At 38.6% G+C, this 22,821-nt stretch overlaps 1 protein-coding gene across 17 annotated transcripts in view; it reads right to left on the reverse strand.

The window, feature by feature from the left end:
* Positions 1 to 299: 299 nt before the first annotated feature.
* Caprin2 (caprin family member 2) overlaps positions 300 to 22,821 on the reverse strand; it is a 46,921-nt gene continuing 24,399 nt past the window's right edge. For 9 of the 17 annotated variants that reach the window (XM_076568371.1, XM_006986673.4, XM_076568369.1 and 6 more), the window contains 10 exons: positions 20,792 to 20,926; positions 18,126 to 18,195; positions 16,858 to 16,922; positions 14,288 to 14,392; positions 12,215 to 12,349; positions 7,802 to 7,970; positions 5,349 to 5,534; positions 3,482 to 3,582; positions 2,528 to 2,591; positions 300 to 1,197 (listed from right to left, as the gene is read on the reverse strand). In XM_076568371.1, coding sequence (XP_076424486.1) covers positions 629 to 1,197; positions 2,528 to 2,591; positions 3,482 to 3,582; positions 5,349 to 5,534; positions 7,802 to 7,970; positions 12,215 to 12,349; positions 14,288 to 14,392; positions 16,858 to 16,922; positions 18,126 to 18,195; positions 20,792 to 20,926 — 1,599 coding nt within the window. In that variant the 3' untranslated portion in view covers positions 300 to 628. The remainder of the gene's footprint in view (positions 1,198 to 2,527; positions 2,592 to 3,481; positions 3,583 to 5,348; positions 5,535 to 7,801; positions 7,971 to 12,214; positions 12,350 to 14,287; positions 14,393 to 16,857; positions 16,923 to 18,125; positions 18,196 to 20,791; positions 20,927 to 22,821) is intronic. The other 8 variants (XM_076568372.1, XM_076568368.1, XM_076568375.1 and 5 more) reach the window with 3 other exon arrangements.

The raw sequence follows: 22,821 nt of genomic DNA on the forward strand, positions 1-22,821 counted from the left end.
ATCTAGTACATATATAAGATCTTCTTTTAAAATAACCCATGATCCGGGCAGTGGTGGCACATGCCTTTAATCCAGCACTTAGGAGGCAGAACCAGGTGGATCTCTGTGAGTTCGAGGCCAGCCTGGTCTACAGAGTGAGATCCAGGACAGGCACCAAAAACTACACAGAGAAACCTTGTCTCAAAAAATAAAATAAAATAAAATAACCCATGAGCCCATGAAACAACCATCATTCCAGAGTTGTCAGTGAGTAATTCCTACCTCTCAATCAAACGTTTATGAAAACAAACAACTGGAGGTGCAGTCTAAGTTTTTTATTGAGGCACAAAAAGGCATTGTAACTTGTCTGAAGTTGAGGCAGTCAGTTCAGGAAGCTGACCCTTAACACAGTTGAGGGTTAAGTGCAAACAATACACATTCACTGTGTGACTAGCAAGGCTATATCACAATTAATAAAGTGCCAGGTTAGTGCTAATTGTCATTCTGCTTCAAAGTTTTTACATAAAGAGAAAAACAAAAAAGGACCTCTTTCTTCCTCTAGGAACAAAATATTTTCCCCAACTGGGTAAGGACTACTTCTCCTTAGATCCACTAGTGAGAACTTCATTCTTTCACTCTGAATTAAATTTCAATCTTGATAAAGAAGATAGCCTGAAAATGTAGAGTATTTCCAGCTACTTCCATAAATCGCTCCCCTGTGTAAGCGCAACCATATCTGGTCTCCTTGGAGGAGCTGGAGAATGGCATGGTTGCTAGCCGTCTCATGGTCTGGTGCACCGTCATTGGCATAGGCTGACACCAAGACCTCCTCATTCTTCATGAGGTTGACATACAGTGGTACATTCACAGCCAGCTTTAGCATGTGGAAAATGAATACATACGTGCCATTCACTGGGCAATTGAATCTACCAAGCTGAAGATCAAAGGTCTCTCCCAAGTTGTTCAGGAGAAGATCAAACACAATAGGTTGGTCTAAAGTTCCAGGAGCCAGATTGGATGTTCTGGCGGCTGAGAAGGCAACTCTCATTTGCTGAGGCAGAGGATAGACGTGTACTGGAAGGATGGCAGCTGCCGGGCTTGTCACTGGCACATCCACAGGGGTCATGCTCCGGGAGTCTCCTTGCCCAGAATCTCCACTGTTAAAAGTCTCGCTGTCTCTCTCTGGGCTGCTCACCTGAGAGGAGTCGCTCCACCCTGCTGTTCATTAATAACAGTGAGTTTTTCAGTGAGCCTTTAGCTTTGACAAGACATTTAACATTAGTCAGCTAATGAAAACACAAGATTCCAAAACAAAAACAATAAAATGTAGCCAGAAGGTCCTAGAAAATCTTGTATTGATTGCTTTTTTTTTTTTTTTGCTTCTGTTTTTTTAAAGGTCAAGAAATTGTGCCTTCCTCCCCAAATTGAGTAATTTACCAAAACTCATTAACAAAGACATATGGGTGTAGGTGCCCATGTACATGCATAATAAGTCCAGAGGTTGGCATCAGAGAGCTTCCTCAGTCCCTCTTTACCTCTTTTTTTGAGCTCACTGACCCTGGAGCTCACCAAAAGCTAGAGAGAATGGCCTGGCAAGCCTCTGAAATCTGCCCGCTACCACTAGGGTTACAGGCAACTGCCACAGAACCCAGCTCTTTACGTGAATGCTGGGAATCTCAACCTAGGTCTTCATGCTTGCATGGTGAGCACTATACCTAACACAGCCATCTCCTCAGACTTGAAATAATGTTTTAGGTGCTATGTAAAAACACTGTTCAATATGAGAAAGAGTATTATAGACTCTGACCATTTCTCAAAATAGGAAGGCTGCTTTGCTTTGAAAAATGTCTCTTTAATAACTCTTTTTCAATTACACTGAATCATTTAATGGTCTCTTCTCATTTTTAACAAGTGTGATTAAGTACACTGCCCTGTGTTTTAACTGCTGCTTATTCAAATCTACCATTGCTCCATATCATTTATACCATATATCAATGGTGTAAATCGTACCAATTATTTTAAAAGCCATCATTTTGGGGGCTGGAGGAGTGGCTCAGTGGTTAAGAGCACTTGTTGCCCTTGCAGAGGACCTGTGTTCAGTTCTCAGCACCTATGTGGTTGTTCACAAGCATCTGTAACTCCAATTCAATGGGATCAGATTCTTTCTTCTGACCTTCAAAGGCACCACCAAGCATACACATGGTGTACCGACATACATGCAGGCAAAACACACACACACACACAAAATAAATAAATCTTTAAAAAAAAAAAAAGGCATTATTTTGAACCAGACTCGGCCTAAATTTAGCATGGGGAATTATGCTCACGTGAACAAAAGAGAATTTTTTAGGAAACATACACAACTAAATTGACAGTTTCCATATCGTTCTTGCTAGTCTACTGCCTCATTCAATACTTTAGAATTACAGTTAAACAAACTGAAACTTCGACAGATAAATGCTGAAAGTAATGTGCTTTAAAGAGAAGTTGACAGAGGATACAGTGAAGTACAAGCATGCTTTGGGTAAATCTATATAATTACCCTTACCTCTTGAATTTGCCTGAAGACCACTAGATGTCCCTGATCTTTTATAACATTGCTGGAAATTATCCTAAAATGAATACATGAATATTTAACTTGGCACCAAAAATACAGATTAATTAGCATGGGAACACCATGTAAAAAATACAGTGCTGAGTAATAATGGAAATTCAGAAGCAGAGATGGCCTCAGTCATTCCTCTTAATATAAAAGGGCACAGTAAAGTAAGAAGAGCACATAAATTATTCAATATGACCCAGTTTGTAAATCAAATGTAAAGACTAGGGTCAGCGAGGAGGCTTAGTGGACAAGACACTTGTCACCAAGCCTAACTGACCTGAGTTAAATCTCTAGTACCCATACAATAGAAAGAGATAATCAATTCCTACAAATTATCCTCTAACCTCTATACGTGTGCCATGGTACACACACATGCACACACACACACACACACACACACACACACACACACACACACAAAAGTAAATAAAGTTTTAAAAGAAAAATACTGGTGTAACCCAAATATAACCATGACAGAAAGTTTATAAGGTTTGCTAAAATGCAATGTCTAAACCCCAATCAGTTTTGTCAGACACAAGGGAAAAAACTGCTATGTGATCAAATTGGAATAAACAAAACAGTTAAACTTGTAAAGATGAATTGTTATATATAACAAGTAAGTTAAGTTGAAGGTAATTTAGTGAAACTAAGGAATATAAGCTCTAAAGTTTAAAAAAAAAATTTGCAATATAATTTTTATCTATTTACTTGCTGTGTGACCACAAACAAGGAATTTAACCTCTGGACCCTTTTCCTATAAAGTGGAAAAGTAAGTGAGCTTATGTGAACATGTCAGGTTCTTTATACCTTTTAAATTTCATCTTCCCTTGATGATAGGAAAAATGTTCACCAGTATAACATCCACAACTGTTCCACAATTCAGTTGCAATAACTACTTACCCTTTGAGTGTAAGGTGTTCCAGGATATTCTCTAGCTTGCAGCTGCAGTTGGCTGTAATTCCCATTGGAAGCTGAAGAGGGTCCTCTGTAACTATCGAAACCTAATGAATAAACAAACAGCACACATAAAATGATGGGAAATGAAGCTCACTGAACTCTTTAGCTCTAAAAGTTAAACTGGTGGGGAAAAGTTGGACAGATCTTACAATGTCATCATTAGATATATGTCTTCTTTTTTTGTTTTTATAGAGTATGAAATTTTATTACTATGTTCCCCCTCTCAAAATTTATGGACTTGGTTGGATTTTCCTTCTTGTCTTTGTACAGGGCCAACAGAGAAACACTGGCTACTTTAACAATCATAAAGCAAATTCCAAGAGTAACACCTAAAGCATAACCTTTTTTTTTGGAGGGGGGGGTAATTTCAAGACAGCGTTTCTCTGTGTAACCCTGGCTGTCCTGGAACTCACTTTGTAGACCAGGCCTGTCTCTGCCTCCTGAGTGCTGGGATTAAAAGTGTGAGCCACCACCACTCCACTAGCCAGACCTTTTGACCAAATCCAGCAACCAGAACTTGATCATTTTCCTCAGTCAAGTTCGAGCAATCGTCACTGAGCACAATGCTGTGATAATCTTGCCATTTTGGATGAGCCATACCCTGACATGCTTCCTGACAGCAGAATTTGGCTGTTTGGCTTCAATCCCTACTCTTTCCAACACAATTCCCTTTGCGTAAGAAGCACCTCCAAAAGGATTAGCCTCCGGGGCTATGCCCAAGTGGGCTTTCTTATATTGTTTGTCATGCCACTTCTGGTCCTGTCAGAGACTGGCATAAGGAGATCACAATATTTGTCTATCTTGTTGGCACCATGGGCCAGAGTGAAAGACATGTATGTCTTCTTTAAGTAAAGACATACTAAAATGTTTCTACAGCAAAATGCCATAATTCTGCTGGCAATTTATTTATTTATTTTGGTTTTTTGAGAGAGTGTTTCTCTGTGTAGTCCTGGCTGTCATAGAACTCCCTCTGGAAACCAGGTTGGCCTCAAACTCAGAAATCCACTTACCTCTGCCTCCCAAGTGCTGGGGTTAAAAATATGTACCACCACACACCCAGCATTTCTGCTGATTTCTAATACTGTTGAAATATGAGTTGGGGTTGGGTGAGGATGGGGCCAATGTAATTAGGTACTTAAAACCTCAGCATCAAGTCCTTTTGCTAATATCAAGCTACCATCACAATACTTGAAGCTATAACTAAATATTAAGAGGCCACTATGTGGACTCAGATTCTCTTGTTCTTATCTGCAATAAACTTTGAAAGTAACTTGAAAATGAGTCTTATCTAATTATGATACATTTTAAGAGTTAAATCAATCAGTAAAAAATACCATTCAAATATGAAAATCAAAATCCCCCTTGAAAGCCAAGCTGATTAACCTCTTCTTCAGCAAATCACAGAATTAATCTGTTTTGCAAATAGCAAGTTAGGTCTCTTGTAGAGAACAAGTATAATAAAAATACTGGTGGGCTGGAGAGTTAACACAATGCTTAAGAGCACAGGTTGTGCCCCTGCAGAGGACGAGGATTCAGACCCCAACACCAACATGGTAGCTCACAACTATGTGTGACTCCAGTTCCAGGAGATCTGACAACCTCTTCTGGCATCTGCAGGCACTGTACTTACATTCAGGAAAAATATTCATAAACAAAAAAATAAGTAAAAAATTTTTGAAGCACTCTATTACCTACTAATAGACAATTATAAATGGAAATGACCAAAAGAACAAAGTCAAAATTGAGCCCAGCATGAGTCAGAAAAAATATATACATTAAAATAATTTAGTACACTAGATTCAAAACATACCTTTGTAGCCACCAGGAGACCGATAGGGATTCATTAGTAACCTCCCACCACGTGTACATCCTCTCATAGACCCCCGACTACTGATGAACGGCTGAGCAGGTCTGGGAAACACACTCGTGGGTGCTGGGTAAAAGGCAAGGTTGCCATTGCTTACTTGAACAGTTCCATCAGGATGGTAACCTGCAGCTTAAGAGAAAACAATTTAAAGTCCAAGAGTTAAATGGTAATAAAGGCCCCATGTTATCAATATATATCTCAAAATATATATTGATATACATGTAACATATATATATATACATATATATATATAAAACCTATATTTTCTCCCTTTAAAAACATACTTATGATATATAAGCATGTATGAGAAACAGAATATTACTCAATTTATAGAGGAAGGAAATCTGGCACAGTATGAATGAGCCTTGAAGGTGTTATATTAAATGAACTAAGTTACAACAAGAACAAGTATATGATGCCAACGCACATGAGGTAGCCAGGGTAGTCAAATTCAAAGTCATAGGAGAATGGTTGATTCCAGGGGCCGGTAAGAAATGAAAAGGAGTTAGTGATAAACAGATACATAGTTGGCCGGGCGGTGGTGGCGCACGCCTTTAATCCCAGCACTCAGGAGGCAGAGCCAGGAGGATCTCTGTGAGTTCGAGGCCAGCCTGGGCTACCAAGTGAATTCCAGGAAAGGCGCAAAGCTACACAGAGAAACCCTGTCTTGAAAAACCAAAAAACAAACAAACAAACAAAAAAACAAAAAAACAGATACAGAGTTATTGTCAGTGAGTGATGGGGTGATGACTACTCAACAACTTAGATGTAATACTACAGAACTCTATGTGTAAAAATGTTAAAAATGACACCAGGTATGGAGGCATATGCCTTTAAATCAGCACTTGGAAACAGGCAGATGAATCTCTCTGGGTTTGAGACCGTACTGGTCTACACTACAAGTTCCTGATCCACTAGAGCTACATAGTGAGACATCTCAAAAACAACAAAAAAAGTTAAAATGATTATTTTTACTTTATATACACTTTACAACAAATAAAAATATTAAGCTAAATATCCTAGATCAAGGAGTAAAAGAAAATTAATCCTAATCTTTTTTTTTTTTTTTTTTTGAGGGGAGGACAGGGTCTCATGTAGCCCAGACTAGTCTTGAGCTTGTTAGATATCCAAGGATAACCATGAACTCCTTCTAATCTTGCTGTCTCCAACTCCCTATTGCTAGGATTATAGGCATCTTCCATTATGCCTAGTTTATGCCGGTGCTGAAGATGAAACCTCTTGCATGTTAGACAAGCACTTTATAGCTGAGCTACATCCCCATGACATGAATCCTAATCTTACTAACATTCAAAATTGAGAAGGACTATAACCACAGCATCTGTTACATAAAGTATCCTATATTTCAGCAATACAGTAACAACAGAATGAGTGCCTCCACATCGAGATCTAAGACTCTACTTAATAATACTCTTTACCACTGAAGAAGAAAGCAACCAGAGTCTCAGTTTATTTATGTAGTACATTAAAGGCTGCAATACCAACACTATAAACCTACCAGTGTTTCTGTATTAAGAAGGAAGGTTAAAAAAAAGTAAATGAAATTTAAAGTTTTTAAAAAGAATAAAGGTTACCTATGCTTTTATTATTCAAAACAGCTTTAAAAGACCAAAACTGTCCCCATTCTCTGAGCTAACAGTACAACAACATTCTACATTATCTCCTCACATTGGTTTTTAGTTTCTGTAAGAGCCATCATCTGTACTTATGGTAACACAATGTAATACAATAGCTTCAAAATCTTCACCAGAGCAGCTAGAGTGCCTCCCATCTATCTCAACCACTGTCTAGGTAACCAAAGCAATCAGACTTAAAAATAAGAGCCAACAAATCTAAAACAGCCACTGAAGTTCTTTTCTACCTCTTCAAAGTTCAAATTAGGTGACAGGAGAGATGGTTCAGCAGTTAAGAGCACTTGCTGCTCTTTCAGAGGACCCTAGGGCCCACATCAGGCAGTTCACAACTGACTGGAATTTCAGTTCAAGGAGATCCAATACCTTCTTCTGGCCTCCATACACATGTATATACATACACACATAAATAAAAATAGATCTTTAAAATAATAGTTCAAGATACTGGAGAGATAGCTGAACACTTAAGAGCACTAGTTTCTCTTACAGAGGACCTGGTTCCCATTTCCACACACATGTGATGGCTCACAATATCCATAACTCCAATTCTAGGGAAACTGATGCCTTTTTCTGACCTCTGAAGGTATCAGGACATGCAAACAAAACATTTGTAAACTTAAAAAAAATAAATCTTAAAAACAAAAAAAGTATTTTTTGTTTTTGAAAGTTCCAGGGCCACAGAGGGTACTACAATAAAGCATTGAGTTAGCATGTGGTACTTATACAGAATATATTCAGAAGTCTTACCAGTCTCTGGAGGTTGGGCTGTCTGTTCTATGTGTATAGCTGGGAGCTGGCATTGGGATATTGTCTGAGTACTTGCCGAAGTAAAATTTTGATTGTAGCCAGGTGAATAAGGAGATTCTTTCATTTCTTGTTCTTTCCGTGGAGGGAGAGGTGCATTAACATTAAACACCTTATTAAAAAAACAAAAACAAAAACAACCACTGGGTATGGTTCAGAGGAAATGCCGAAATAACATCTGTACATTCTAACGCACTAGATGGGCAAAGGATTCGAACAGACATTTCTCCAAAGACAACAACTAATAAATACATGAAAGCCTGATCATCACCAGTCATCAGGAAAATGTAAACTAAAACCACCGTGAGATGCCACTTCACATCCACTGGGACCACCACTATCATAAGATGGAACCACATCACTGACAGGAAAGTAAAATGGTGTAAGCACTGTGAAGAACAGACGATGGCTCCTTATAAAGGTAAACACAATCCCACCAGGTTCATGTCTAGGTACCCACCCAAAAGAAGTTAAAGTCAAGACTTGAACAGACATGATATGACTTTAGCAACATTCTTCCTGAGGCAAAATGTAAAAGAACCTGAGTGAAATGAGACACATACTTTAAATATTATTCAGCCATAAAAAGAATGAAAATATGATATATACTACATATCAAAAATATTACGCTAAGTGAAACAAGCTAGAAGGAGAGAACCAACTCCATAAAATTGTCCTTTGACCTCCACATGCATGCTGTACCATAGCAGGGATATCATGCCTGGTACTGTAAATCTGGTCAAAAGCTACTGCTGTTGCTTTATGATATATTTATTCTGTCAAGCAGCTTTCTAAATATTTCTGTTTATACCCATAGATTTATGTTGCTTTGAACTTTGGTCAGAGAAGCTTCCTTTTGCAGTAGGTAGTGTTAATGCAGACAATAGCTAAGTATAAGTGACTGTGTGCACTCAGATGTGGATATATCATCTTTTCAGCCTCCCCTCATCCAAGGCACAGAGAACATGGTGGAAGATAAAATTTAAGAGCTGGAAGATGAGAATAGGAGCTGTGGAATGATGACTTTTGAACATAACATGGTTGCTGCACACATCAACTCACAGTAGGTATGGTCACCTGCATAAAATTTACACAAGATTAAGCCAGTCAAAATTTCAACATGGATGGAGGAGGGGTCCCCAGACTCCACCCTCGACAGAGGAACTATTGGTAGCTGATAGCTGCTAAGGGAGGGACAGTCACCCTCCTTTTGGGATGTGACCACTAGTATATTACTCACATCCCAATGAATGGTCCCACAACCATGTGCATACAGGTAACATTAAGTGGACTCAGGGTTATTACTGACAACAGCAGTGAAACATGATGTTAGAAAGAAGATAAAGATGAGGATCTTAGAGGAAGCTGGGGGGGGTAAATGGATATGAAGTAATGATGAATAGATACGATCAAAACAGATTGTATAAATGTATAAATTTTTCAAAGAAAAAAAATTTTTTTTTGTTTTGTTTTTTGAGACAGGGTTTCTCTGTGTAGCTTTGTGCCTTTCCTGGATCTCGCTCTGTAGACCAGGCTGGCCTCGACCTCACAGAGATCTGCCTGCCTCTGCCTCCCGAGTGCTTTGCTGGGATTAAAGGCATGCGCCACCACTGCCCGGCCAAAGAAAAAATTTTTAAGAGATTTCAAAAACTTCAAAGGCAGAACTCCTGCCTAATTTATATGCAAGATCCTAGGTTCAATCTCCAGCAAGAAAAAAAGAAAAAAAAGCAGTTATTAAACTTTTAGACACCTAGCCATAAGTCATGAGCTAACACTTCTGTTTCCCTTTGCCTTCCCTACTCTGATGTTTTTGTGAATAGCAAACATAACTGATAGCAGTAACTGTATCTCATCTCTCTAGACCTCTTCCTTCCATACTCAAAGACCAGCTGTCAGAAAGACTTTAGTGGTTTGTTTTGTTTTACATTTCTATACCTCTGGTGAATAAAAATAATTCCTGAGCCCAGCATGGTGAAGCATACCTTTAATCCCAGTATTTAGGAGGCAGAGGCAGGCAGATCTCTTTGAATCCAAGGACAGTCTGGTCTACATAGCAAGTTCCAGACTAACCAGGGTTACAAAGTAAGACCTTGTCTCCAAAACAAAAACAAAAACCCTGTCTCAAAACAAAAATCAGTACCTAGCTGAATCTCTATGAGTTCAGGGTCAGCCTAGTCTACATAGTGAGTTCCAGAACACCCAGGGTTACATAGTGAGACCTTGTCTCCAAAACAAACAAACAAACAAACAAACAAACAAAAATCTGGTACATGCTTTTAAAATAGCTTGAGAGAAGGCTCAGCTTTTAAGAGATGGTACTGCTCTTGCAGAGGTCTACAGTTACAGAGTGATCTAATGCCTCTGGCCTCTGAAGGCACCTGCGTTCATATGTACATATCCCCACACAGACATATACAAATAATCAAAGATAACAAAAATAAATCTTTAAAAATAAATAGTGCCTAATCTCCTGTTAAATAAAGTGACTGAGTGAGAATCTGCTTGAACTGGGCAGGCTTCAAAGAGGCAGAGCAGACAGAAAGCTATCAACAAAGAAGCACTATGACAAAACAACACAAGACAAGTCCAGTGGCCTTGTCTGACAGGTTAGACAGGACTTCAATAGTTCAGGTGAAGGACTCTATTTCATCATGTGATGAACCACTGTCTGCTTTTAATTAGGCAAAAGTGAAAATAAATTTGAGCGGCAATATTATGAGGCTGCCAGGGAAAGAAGAAAGGCAAAGAGGAAAAGACCCTCAAACTGTGCAGCCAGAATAGGAGGGCCCATGAATTCATGCTACTGAGTTCAGCAGCCCTGCTCTGGGCCTGGTATGGAGCATGAAGCACCAACAGGAAAGGTGCTTACTGCTCCACTGAATGGTTTCTCTCCCTGAAAATACACCAATCTAGAGTCACATTATCTTTTTCTTTCTTTTCTTTTTTAAAGACTTTTTTGTATGAATGTTTGCCTTCATGTATATATGTACACCGTGTGTGTGGCTGCCGCCCACAAAGGCCAGAACAGGATGTGGGATCATCCCTCTGGAAGAGGAGTTACAGACAGCTGTAAGCTACCATGTGGGTACCAGAAACCAAATCTGGGTCCTCTATAAAAGCAGCAAGTGCTCTTAACCATTGAGCCACCTCTGCAGGCCCTGAAATGTTATGTTTTTAAAGTTTTAGACTACAATTTATAGAGGAATACACATTGAGAACATACACACACAAATCTGAACAAACCTAAATCTTTATGAACCAGAATGAGTCTAAAATAAAATTAAATAAATATTTCAACAATGATAGAACTAACTCGTATATGCATTCTTACTTCAGGTTACTGAAACTAGGACCCTCAGTAATTATTAATAATAAGCTATTACCAAAACAATATGTTTACCATCCACATATTCCTTTTGTGGGGAGGGGAGCTGGGGATCAACCACATACATTTTCACATGGGTTCTAAGCTTTGTCTACTAATTTTCAGCGAGGAAATAAGACTCTGATAAAAAATACTCCTAGAACAAATCACTGTATTTTTATTTTTAAACTTTATATGCATTGGTGTGAAGGTGTCAGATCCCCTGGAACTAGAATTACAGACAGTTGTGAGCTGCCATGTGGGTGCTGGGACTGAACCTGGGTCCTCTGGAAAAGCAGCCAGTGCTCTTAACAGCTGGGCCATCTCTTCCGCCCGAACAAATCACTCTTAAGGGTAGGTCCCATGCCCAGCAATAGATGGACAACATAAATAAAATTCAATGACATCTTTGGAGGTTCTCTGTTTCATGTTAAGTCAGGACATTTTTTTTTCTACCTTACAGTTCCTTTGCATATATACTATGGGTTCTGGTTTGGGGGATCTTATGGGACTCCTGTGTATGCTAATGTGTGCGTCTCTGCATCTACAAGTGTTTCTTGTGCTTTTTCTTTGGCTCTTTCTCTTATTTGGTATTTTGTCATATTCTGATTTTTTATTGTATTTTATTTTACTTTATTATTATTCCTTAAATGCCTGTTTATTTTCTAAAGAGAGACAGATACGGTGTGGATCCAGATAGGAGAGAAAGTGGGGAGGAACTGGGAAGAGGAGGGAGAAGGGAAACCATAATCAGAATGTATTGTATGAAAAAAAATCTACTTTCATTAAAAGGAAAAAATACTTCTTGAAAATTCTGGAGGTTGTAGATTTAATACTCTGTCACAAACATTATTTACAAATATGTAATATAAATATAAACCTCAGCATCCGTAATAAGAGCAACATGAAGGCATACTTTTCATCCAGTACCAAAGACAGGTGTGGGAGAAACCACAGATCTTCCATTGCCATCATTTCCCTTACACACTCACTGTCTGCATGGCTTGAAAGGGCGCTGTGCTAACGGCTGCTGAGCTTCCACTTGCAGGAGGTGACTGGAAACCCTGTGACAAGGGAGGCTCTGGAGAAGCAAGTGCAGATGCTGGCTTGCTCCGGGGAACTGCCATCTATGGAGGAGAAATGCAGAATCAGCCACACTTGCCATATGACAAGAGGTTAACTTGCACTAAGCTCCAAGCTGACACAAGTCAGCAAGTTCTTTAGGACGACACGGGAATACAGGAATGCAAAGGGCAGCATTTGCTTACAATTTTTAAATCTCGGCTGCTGAGGATGCACACTAGCACTCGCTTTTTGATAGGGTGCTGACAAAGTAAGCACCACACAAGGGGCTCTCAACTTCCTACCGGCACCAAGCTCTCTGAGAGCCCTGAATTACTATTTCCAACTAATAATCTAATATTATTCCAAATATATGCAAAGATTAAATTTAGGAAAAACTTTTGGTTAGTTAGTCCCTTAGTGTTAGTTCTCTATTTAAAAGATAGATTTCTAAGTCCTCTGCCTAAAGAATAAAACAACTTTGATATAATTTAAATAATCTTTACCTATAAAGCCAAATTAATATGACACAAAACCCAATCCCAACAAGATTATACAGCAGACCACTGTAGGTCACTTGGTAAAAATCAATTTTTCTTTGTCATAAAGAAGCCAACTATCTTAAATATAGACCAAATGAGCACTATAATAACTAATCATCTATTCTTTCTTACAGTCTATATGAATTCTCACTTATTAGTTCACCTCAAAAATCTAATCTAAGAGTTATTGAATTGCCCCAAAATTCATTCCATCCATGTGTATCTAGCTCAAGGATTTGCTCAAACAGCAAAGGCTGAGATTTAGAACTACACACAAACCTCATACTGTCAAAATGCTTTTTTTGTTCATTCTTGAAAACATACTGTCAAAATGCTTTTTTTGTTCGTTCTTGGAAACAGAGTTTCTCCCTATAACCCTGGATGTCCTGGAACTTTCTCATAGACCAGGCTGGCCTGGAACTCAGAGATCTGCCTGCCTAAGTGCTGGGATTAAAGGCATGGGTCACCACCTTCGACTTGTCAAAATGCTTTTGATAAGATGAGCCAGAGAGACTGTAACTCATTCCAACTCAGTGCTAATAACACTATAAAAAACACATCTTCGGTTATATAAATATTTTCTCCTAATCCTACCTAAAGCTTTTCTTTTTTATATTAAAAATGATATAAGAAAACCTAGTACTTTGTTATTTTAAAGATATACTTTATTTTTAAGTATGTGTATGTGTGAACATATCTGTGTTTCTGCATGTGAGTACAAGTGCCCATGGAAGCCAAAAGCCTCAGATTCCCTAGCCTAGAGTCATAGGTAGTAGTGAGCTCCTTGATTCGAGTGTGGGAACTCAAGATTTAGGTCTTCTCCAAAATCAGTACATGTTCTTAATCACTGAACCAACCATCTCTCCAGCCCTGTATGCTACTTATTAAAATAAATTAATAAATTGACTAAGCTGAGCCATAGTCTCCTGGAATCCCAACATTTGAAAAATGGAAGCAAAAGGATCAGGAATTCAAGGTCAGTTTGAGCTACAGGAGATCATCTCAAAAAATAGTAATAGGGAGGCTGGAGAGATGGCTTATCAATCAAGAGACATTGTTGCTCTTGCAGAGGACCTGGGTTCAATTCCTAGCACCTACATGGTAGTTCATAACCATCCTTAACTCCAGTTACAGGGATTTAATGCCCTCTTCTGACCTCCTTGGGCGCCAAGCACCATATGGTGCACATGTATTTGTGCATAAAATAAAATTAATAAATATTTAAAAACTTAAAAATAATAGTTCTAAAATATATTTATTATATTAGGTAAGATAAGTACTATTAAGTCTACATACACGGCAAAGCCAAAATAGTGCCCTGTGTATGTTCTAGGACATCTACAGAAAGTAATGCATTAATAAATACAAACACTGTAATTCCACCAATCATGCCAGTAATTCATAAGCTCATTCTGCCATTCTTTGAGACAGCAAAGAAATTAAGATCACAGGTCTCATTACCTCAGTGGTCTCTGAGGTCATAAATTCTGTTTCAGTTCCCGAAGAAGCCTGATCAGTAGTAACCAAGCAAGCATTTGAGCTACAAGTAACTGGAGAAGAAGTCACCTAGACACAGGAAGATAGAAACATTGTCAACACATGCTGTGTTCACTTCATATTTCCTGAGTGCTGGACTCCTTGACATGTCACTTTTACTAGCACTCAGTGGTGTCAGGCAGTATGCTAAGTGCATTACAAATATTAACACACTTCATCCTAACAAACCTGTGTAGTAAGCACAATTATCCTCATTTTAGGGACATCAAGAAGAAGCAAATAGTTGGACAGGGGTAGTGCACACCTTTAATCCCAGCACTCAGGAAGCAGCAGACTGATCTCAGGATCTCTAAGTTTGAGGCCAGCCTGGTTTACAGAGCAAGTTCCAGGATAGGCTCCAAAGCTACACAGAACCCTGTCTTGAAAATAACAACAAAAAAAGAAGCAGCAGATAAAGGTGAAGTAATCTGCCCAAGAATAGAACAAAGTTCAGTATCAGAACACTTAGATTCACACACTGCCTTTCCAAGACTGTGTCCCAGTTACACACATAACATCAACCTTGCTGACCAAGATTCTTGGCCCTAAAAATCTGGTGCCAGATCTGCAATGAGGCTGGCACTTCACAGTGCATGCTGGCAAGCTAGGCACAGGGCAAATCAGGCTTCTGGTCTGAAGACTTTTCATGCCTTACAAGGTAGACAGAAGTATAAAAAGGATGGACAAGCTCTACAAAGATCAAAACAGTATCAAAGCTCTAAGAAAAAATTAAGAGTTAGAATAAAATAAAAACTAGAAACAAGCACAAAAGGAACTAAGGCTGTGACAACTTAACAATAGCACACAGAGCAGTTCAGTGGGAAATCTATGGCACTAAAAAGGTATTAGAATGTAAGAGAAACCTAAGGAAAGAAAGGGGGCAGCAGTGATAGCTAAGTGCTTGTGCATCCAATCCTGCATCCAATACTTCTTCATGGTTCTCAGAAGCTCCAGTAGTATCACAGGTAAACCAGAAATCAATGAGTGGTAACCAAACATCAAAGTGGTTATGTTTCTATAACCTGCTTCCCAGCACTAGGGCAGCAGTCAGTAGGATCAAAAGTTCAAGGTCATTCTCCTCAACTACATAGTGGATTCTAGGCCAGCCTGAGGTACTGTTGCATAAGAAGACTTTGTCTCAATAAAATAAAAAAACAGGCACAGGCACACATGCATGTGTACACGTGTACGTACGTATACACACATACACACACACACACACACACACACACACACACACACACACACACACACACACTTTTGCATCAGAAAGAGTTGATAGGCCAGCCTGGTCTACCAGGCCAACCAGGGTCAGACCCTGTCCATCTCACCACCACCCTCAAAGAGTTTAGAGGGATTTTTTTTTAATGCTTTAGAATATTTTATATACTAAACACACACAATTTAGATGTAATCAAAATATTAGATTTATGAGATTGTTTTAAAACTATGCTTTTTCTAGTACTTTGAATTAAAATAATATGCCAACCCATCACAGCTGGGACTGGCTGCTGTTGAACTATACTTGTGCCCAAGGGAAACCAACAGATAATAAGTTAATCTTCCTTTGTCCACTTAATAGTTAAGCTAAAAAGACTTTGAAAGCCAGTGCCATGAAATGCACCTATTACCACAGGGCTAGAACAATGAGACAGGAAGATCACAAGTTCAGGACCACCCTGGACTACAAGGCAAAACCTGGCTCAAAATACAAGCAAAATAACAAATTTTACTTAAAAGTTTCACTTAATAGGTTTGCAGATGTTGCAATCACTCTTGCCTCTAAATTATCACTTAAGTAGAGTAGCCAGAAGTAGCTTTATGTACTGGTGAGTAAACATGGTGTTTGAGACCAGTGGTTCTAAATGCAAGTAGGCAGACTCACCCAGAGAGGCTATTAAAAGCACAAATGCTAGCCGGGCGGTGGTGGCGCACGCCTTTAATCCCAGCACTCGGGAGGCAGAGGCAGGCGGATCTTTGTGAGTTCGAGGCCAGCCTGGGCTACCAAGTGAGTTCCAGGAAAGGCGCAAAGCTACACAGAGAAACCCTGTCTCAAAAAACCAAAAAAAAAAAAAAAAAAAAAAAAAAAAAGCACAAATGCTACTAGCATCCTAGCACAGGACAACATTCCAATACTCCTAAGGCAGGAGAATCACAAATTCTAAACCAGTCTAGGCTACAGAGTGAGTTCAAGGCCAGCCTGGGCTACATTAAGAGACTTTGTCTCTAAAAGTAATAGTAATACACACACACACACACACACACACACACACACACACACACACACTGGGCTACATTAAGAGACTTTGTCTCTAAAATAATAGTAATACACACACACACACACACACACACACACACACACACACACACACACAGGAAATTCTCTTATAGTAGGTCTAAGATAAAATCTAGAAAAAAAATTTTTCCAGTTATTCTTGCCAAAGAAGTCTTCCCCTTGAAACAAAGAGTGTAATTCAAATTAATCTACAAGTTACCTGTAATGGCTCTTGAAGAAAACCACTTTGATTGGACAAGTTTTGTTCTGAAGATACTGTAGAGACTAAAATAAATCAAACAATTAAGGAGAGAGAAATGTTAATACATATCAACTTGACAAGACAAAGTATCAGCTGGGAAAATAGGTTCCTACTGCAACTTTGAAGAGAATAGACTGGATACTAGTTAGAAACACTAATTCTGTCTGTGGTATATAGTGATGTGGTTTTTTTTTATTCTTGTTTTTAATATTTTTATTATTTATTTACATGCACATGTATGTGTGTTTGTATATAGGCATGTACCCAAGGTTAGGGCCATCCCCTGGAGCTGGAGTTACAAGCAGTTATAAGCTGCCTGATGTGGGTGCTGGGAATTGAAATCAGGTCCTCTGCAAGAACAATACATGTTCTTAACTACTGAGCCATCTCTCATGGTGATGTCTTAAGGTTATATGGGTAAACGCAGCATTTCAAAGCTTCCAAAAGAAAAGAACTATGACTTTCAAAAAATTACTGGGGATAATAATCCAGAAGACAAAGACTAAGACATTATAAGTTATTGCTACCTGATACACATAATCTTCATAGTAAGTCTTAGCTGGTCATCTGTTTGTTTAGATTTTTCCCTTGTGGTTATACGTATTAATACACTTTTTACAATCACATAGTTTTCAATTTGGTTTCTCTCATTAATATCAGTCACTTCTGTTAACTATTCTGTTTGTTTCACCCAGCATTACAGCATCAGTCTTTAGCAGGTGTTCAATGCTTACCACAGTTGGACTATGGCTTGATCATATCATTCCTTATCTGAGAGAAATTAGCATGGAGCCTGAGGCCTAAGCTTTGAGGCATCATACCAGTTTTAGATTCAGACTCCATCATTAGATACCATGGTATTCACTGTTCTAAATATCAGGACCGAAAAAGCTCCACACTAGATTCACAGTTCAAAGGTCAAGTAGGTTCTAGTCAGAAATCACCCCAGAAAGAACATGAAAAATTGCTAAACCAACTATTAAGCATTTCTACTTGCCCATCTGAGGACTTTTCTCTAACAAATGTAAACATGTTAATGCAGTATACTTATGTCCTAATGATAATTTATCCCTATGCAACTCTCCTGACTGATGGATACAACCAGAATAAATTAACAAACATTTAAGCTACCTGGAATGAATGATTCATAAAAATAAATAAATAACTGTTAGCTATAAAGCTGTTTGTTTTAAGTCTTTAGAATTATTATTCTCCTACTGGGTTACCTGGAGAAGCTGAAGGCGGCTGTGACGATGGAATTGCACTTGAGGGTTTGTCAAAATCTAAAACAGACTCCTAAAAATGAGATTTTAAATAGCAAGAAGAAACACAGATGATTCACTTAAAGTGATTAAGTAGCTCACTGTATTGACCACAACTTTTACTAAAGGTGCAGGCATCTAGCGAATTCCTACCTTGTGGTTTTGTTTTTGGTTGTTTTGTTGTTGTTGTTGTTGTTGTTGTTGTTCATTTGTTTTGGTTTTTTGAGACAGGGTTTCTCTGTGTAACAGCTATGGCTATCCTAGAACTCACAGAGATCCACCTGCCTCTGCCTCCAGAGTGCTGGAATTAAAGGCGTGTGCCACCATTGCCCAGCTCTACCTTGTGATGTTAACAAATTATTCTTAAATAAGAACTTAAAGAGTCAAAACTAAACCCTAAAGTTACTGTCAAACCTCAAGGTTGGGTCAAGTATTAAAACTAGAAGAGGATTCTAAGGCCAACTTAGAAATGCACTCCTGATGTGAGTTTTAAGCATAAAATGTTAGTCTAGTCTAATCTGAACTTAAATCTTTATTATACCTCACAAATGAGAAAGTCTGTTTATTTTTATCTCAACCACTTACTACTTCATGCTGATAAACATTTTATGATGAGAGCTGTTCTCTTCTCATATCTGTATATCAGTGTTCTCTCAAGAAGCCCTCCCAGACTGTGCTTACTTAAGCTAGAAATGTTCAGGAAGCATCCTAGTTCTTTCATTTATTTCAAATTATCTTTCACTTCGCAGATTAGGGCTGGAAATTAAAGAATCTGACTGGAGTTATGCAGCAGGCAATAAACAGGAACATTGTATATACCCAGGCCTAAATCCAAAGCTCAAGACCTATCATCTTCATTTATATTTGCTTTGTTTACTTGAGTAGTCAGGCCTCAGTAATATAATGCTGTTCTGAAATTCTCAAGAGTCTATGTCACACTATTTAACTAAACACAGCCTTTCATGATGGATTGGTGGTACAGGCCTTTAATCCCAGCATCTGGGAGGCAGAAGCAAGCTGATCTCTATGAATTCAATGCCACCCTGGTCTACATTCTGAGTACCAGGCTAGCAAGGCTACACAGTCAGACCCCATCTTAAAGGGAAAAAAGTCATTTATACAATTTAACATTTAACTATTGATTTAACACAAGTTTCCCATCTTCTATAGTTTTAAAGGCAGGTGATGAGTGTCTCATAATTTTTTAGATAGTGGGACCAGACAGACCAAGCAGCAAGTAGGTTCCCAGTCTTAGGGCAACTACCAATGACCCACAGCAGCCCTACACTTAAAAACATGATGCTTTTGATATGTTTAATTAATGTCTTTACATAAACTTTAAAAGTGAAGACTACTATGTCTTTTGCATTAAAATAAATAAACAAATAAATAACATGACAGAAAGTAAGTAACTTGCCCTCATAGCTAGGAAACTACAGAAACAGGACAACATTCTGCACAATGGGATCTAGATTCTTAGCAATTTAACCACAATGTTTCATATAAAAGTTGCTAGCTTCACAAGTATTACTTAAGATTCATTTTTAAGCCGGGCGGTGGTGGCACATGCCTTTAATCCCAGCACTCGGGAGGCAGAGGTAGGCGGATCTCTGTGAGTTCGAGGCCAGCCTGGGCTACCAAGTGAGTTCCAGGAAAGGCACAAAGCTACACAGAGAAACACTGTCTCGAAAAACCAAAAAAAAAAAAAAAGAAAGAAAGAAAGAAAGATTCATTTTTAAAATAGATCTAGGTAAAACGTGTGGCATGAAAGTTATGGGAGTAACCAACCATTTCCTAATTGAATTTTATGACCATCCATAGGAAGAACTTCATTTCTGGTACTATAAACCTTGTCATATGACCATGACTTACTTAGGGTTGCAGGGAGGAGTGGACCTAGGAAGAGAGCCTACTATTGTTGTTTTGCTAAATGAGCTTGTTATCAAAGTACCTTCTAAATACCTATGTTTATACCCACAGATTAGTACTGCCTTCAACCTTGGTCAGAGAAGCCTTTTGCAGTGGGCAGCAGTCAATGCAGAGACTCCTAACTGGTCAGTGTTTAGAGTGACTATTGAATGCTCAGCTCTAAATGGGACATATATAAATCAACTCCTTCAAAGCTCAAGGACTAGCCCAGAGGTCAGCACAGAAGATGGGGAGGAGAGCCATGAAACGCTCTCATCTGGACATGACAAAGCTCTTGCACTTGTGAACTCACAGAAGCTATGGTGACCTACAGAAATCCAAGCTAGTCAATATCCCAACTTGGATGATTAAGGGATTTATGAGGCTCTACCCCTCTGGAGTTATCAGCAACTGACAGCTGCTGGAGGTGTGGGTGGAGGGAACACATCACTTTTCTTGTGACTGCTAGATTGCTTTTTCTCTAGTAAATGGGTAAACGGTCCCACACTCACACACATGCAGGCAGCACTAACTAAATGCTGTGGTTTATTTTTAAAAACAGGATGAGAATATGAAGGGTAGACTGGGAAGTATTAACGGCTACAAGAGTCAATGGGAAGGGGGAACTTGAACTGGATATGATCAAGATATACTATACGTGTAAGAAATTATCAAAGAATTAAAACTACCCTTAAAAAAAAATAAAACAAAACAGCTCATACTTGCATAAAGTTACAAGTTCCTTGAATCTGGGTCATGAGGTCCTGCAGCTTTTCTTCCCTCAACAGCGGATCCTTTGGAAAGGCAGAGGAAGAGTCTATAGGCTGAGGCACAGACTTAGGCATGGACTTAGGCACCTACAAGACAAACCCACCATGTGTGAGTCTCAATCAGGAAGCTCACTTTACTATTACATCTTCAGAAATCAAATAGAAATACTATTTATTAGACTTAACACAGTAAGAATTCTTACATAAATCCATTTTCCAATTAATTTGTTTCCCCCTTTCAAATCAACTTTAATGAAAACCTTTCTAAAAAAAATGAAATATTCTCTTTCTTAAAGGACCTTCTTTTAAAAGTGTTTCATTATAGATAGTTATTACCATTTGCTCTCTGTGATAAGAAGTTACTGACGAGCCAGGCGGTGGTGGCGCACGCCTTTAATCCCAGCACTTGGAAGGCAGAGCCAGGCAGATCTCTGTGAGTTCGAGGCCAGCCTAGGCTACAGAGTGAGTTCCAGGAAAAGCGCAAAGCTACACAGAGAAACCCTGTCTCAAAAAACCAAAAGAAAAAAGGCACTGACTATGACACATACCAGCTTCTCATCAAGGCAAAAATTGCTATTAAATATGCATCCCATTTTTAAGATACATATGACTTCAGAGTCATTAAAATATTTATAAATACATATATGTCCATATACAATATATATACAATCCATATACAAATATCCATTTGCAATATGCACACAATAGGATTGAGGAAATATTTTATTATATTTAACTTAAAAAGTATACTCTTGGAGGCTGCTGCTGTTTAGAGGCTCTCATGATAAAATGGTAGACACCTTGAATTTACCCTAATTAACATTTACAGTTGTCGTATTTTTTTTAAATCTTTATGTGTATGGATGTTTTTTCTCTGTGCAAGTGTGTGTGTGTGTGTGTGTGTGTGTGTGTGTGTGTGTGTATGTGTGTGTGTGCATACGTGTATACCATGTACGTGCTTGGTACCTGCAGAGGCTAGAAGGCATCAGATAGCCAGAACTGGAATTATAGGTGTTGTAGCTGCCATAAGGGTGCTGGGAATCAAATCACAGTCTCCTCAGGAAGAACAGCCAGTGAGTGCTCTTAACCACTGAGCCATCTCTCTAGTCTTTAGCCATATTTTTATAACTGAGATCAGCTGTTCATAGAGAAATGAGTGCCATCTTAATTGCTGAAAGAGCCTAAAACTTTAACATAATGGTACCTGTGCCATAAAAGCAAAGTCAGTATGTTTGGCCTTCTATAACTAAACAACCTTGGTTTTTAGTATCATTCAACAAAAATCATGAGATCAACATTCTACTATGGTAAAGGTTCAAATACCTAACAGATTTGAAAATTAGGGGGGACTTGTGGGCTTTTTTGGTTTTCTGGGGTTTTGGGGGAGGGTTGTTTGTTTTAAGACAGGCTCTCACTATGTAGCACTAACTGGCATGGAACTTGCTATGTATAGACCAAGCTGACCTCAAACTCTCAAATTAGAGTTCTGTTGTCTTGCTGCTTTATTGGGATAATAAAACAGGGTTTTTAATATGCACCTGGAAAACAGCAATCATACAATTACTACTAGATATTATAAATTAATGAAGTATGGCTGTCAATCTTCTACAAGGGCAGGAATAAGATAAAATATTAGCACTTGAAGAGAGGAAAAGAAAAGAAAAAGTAAAAGAAAAAGAAAAAGCCAGGAGTAGTGGCACATACCTCCAACACCAGCACTTAGGAGGCAGTGGATCTTTGAGTGTTTTGTTTTGTTTTTTGGGTTTTTTTGTTTTGTTTTGTTTTGATTTCTGAGTTTTAAAGCCAGACTGGTCTACATAATGAGTTCCAAGTCAGCCAGAGCTGCATAATGAGATCTTGTCTCAAAAACAAAAACAAAATCCAGGTGTGGTAGCATATACCTTTAATCCCAGTACTCTGGAGGCAAGTGGACCTCTGAGTTCAAGACAAGCCTGGTTTACAAAGCAAGTTCCAGGACAGCC

The sequence above is a fragment of the Peromyscus maniculatus genome, chromosome 3, assembly GCF_049852395.1.
Source record: "Peromyscus maniculatus bairdii isolate BWxNUB_F1_BW_parent chromosome 3, HU_Pman_BW_mat_3.1, whole genome shotgun sequence".
Taxonomy (NCBI): Eukaryota; Metazoa; Chordata; class Mammalia; order Rodentia; family Cricetidae; genus Peromyscus; species Peromyscus maniculatus.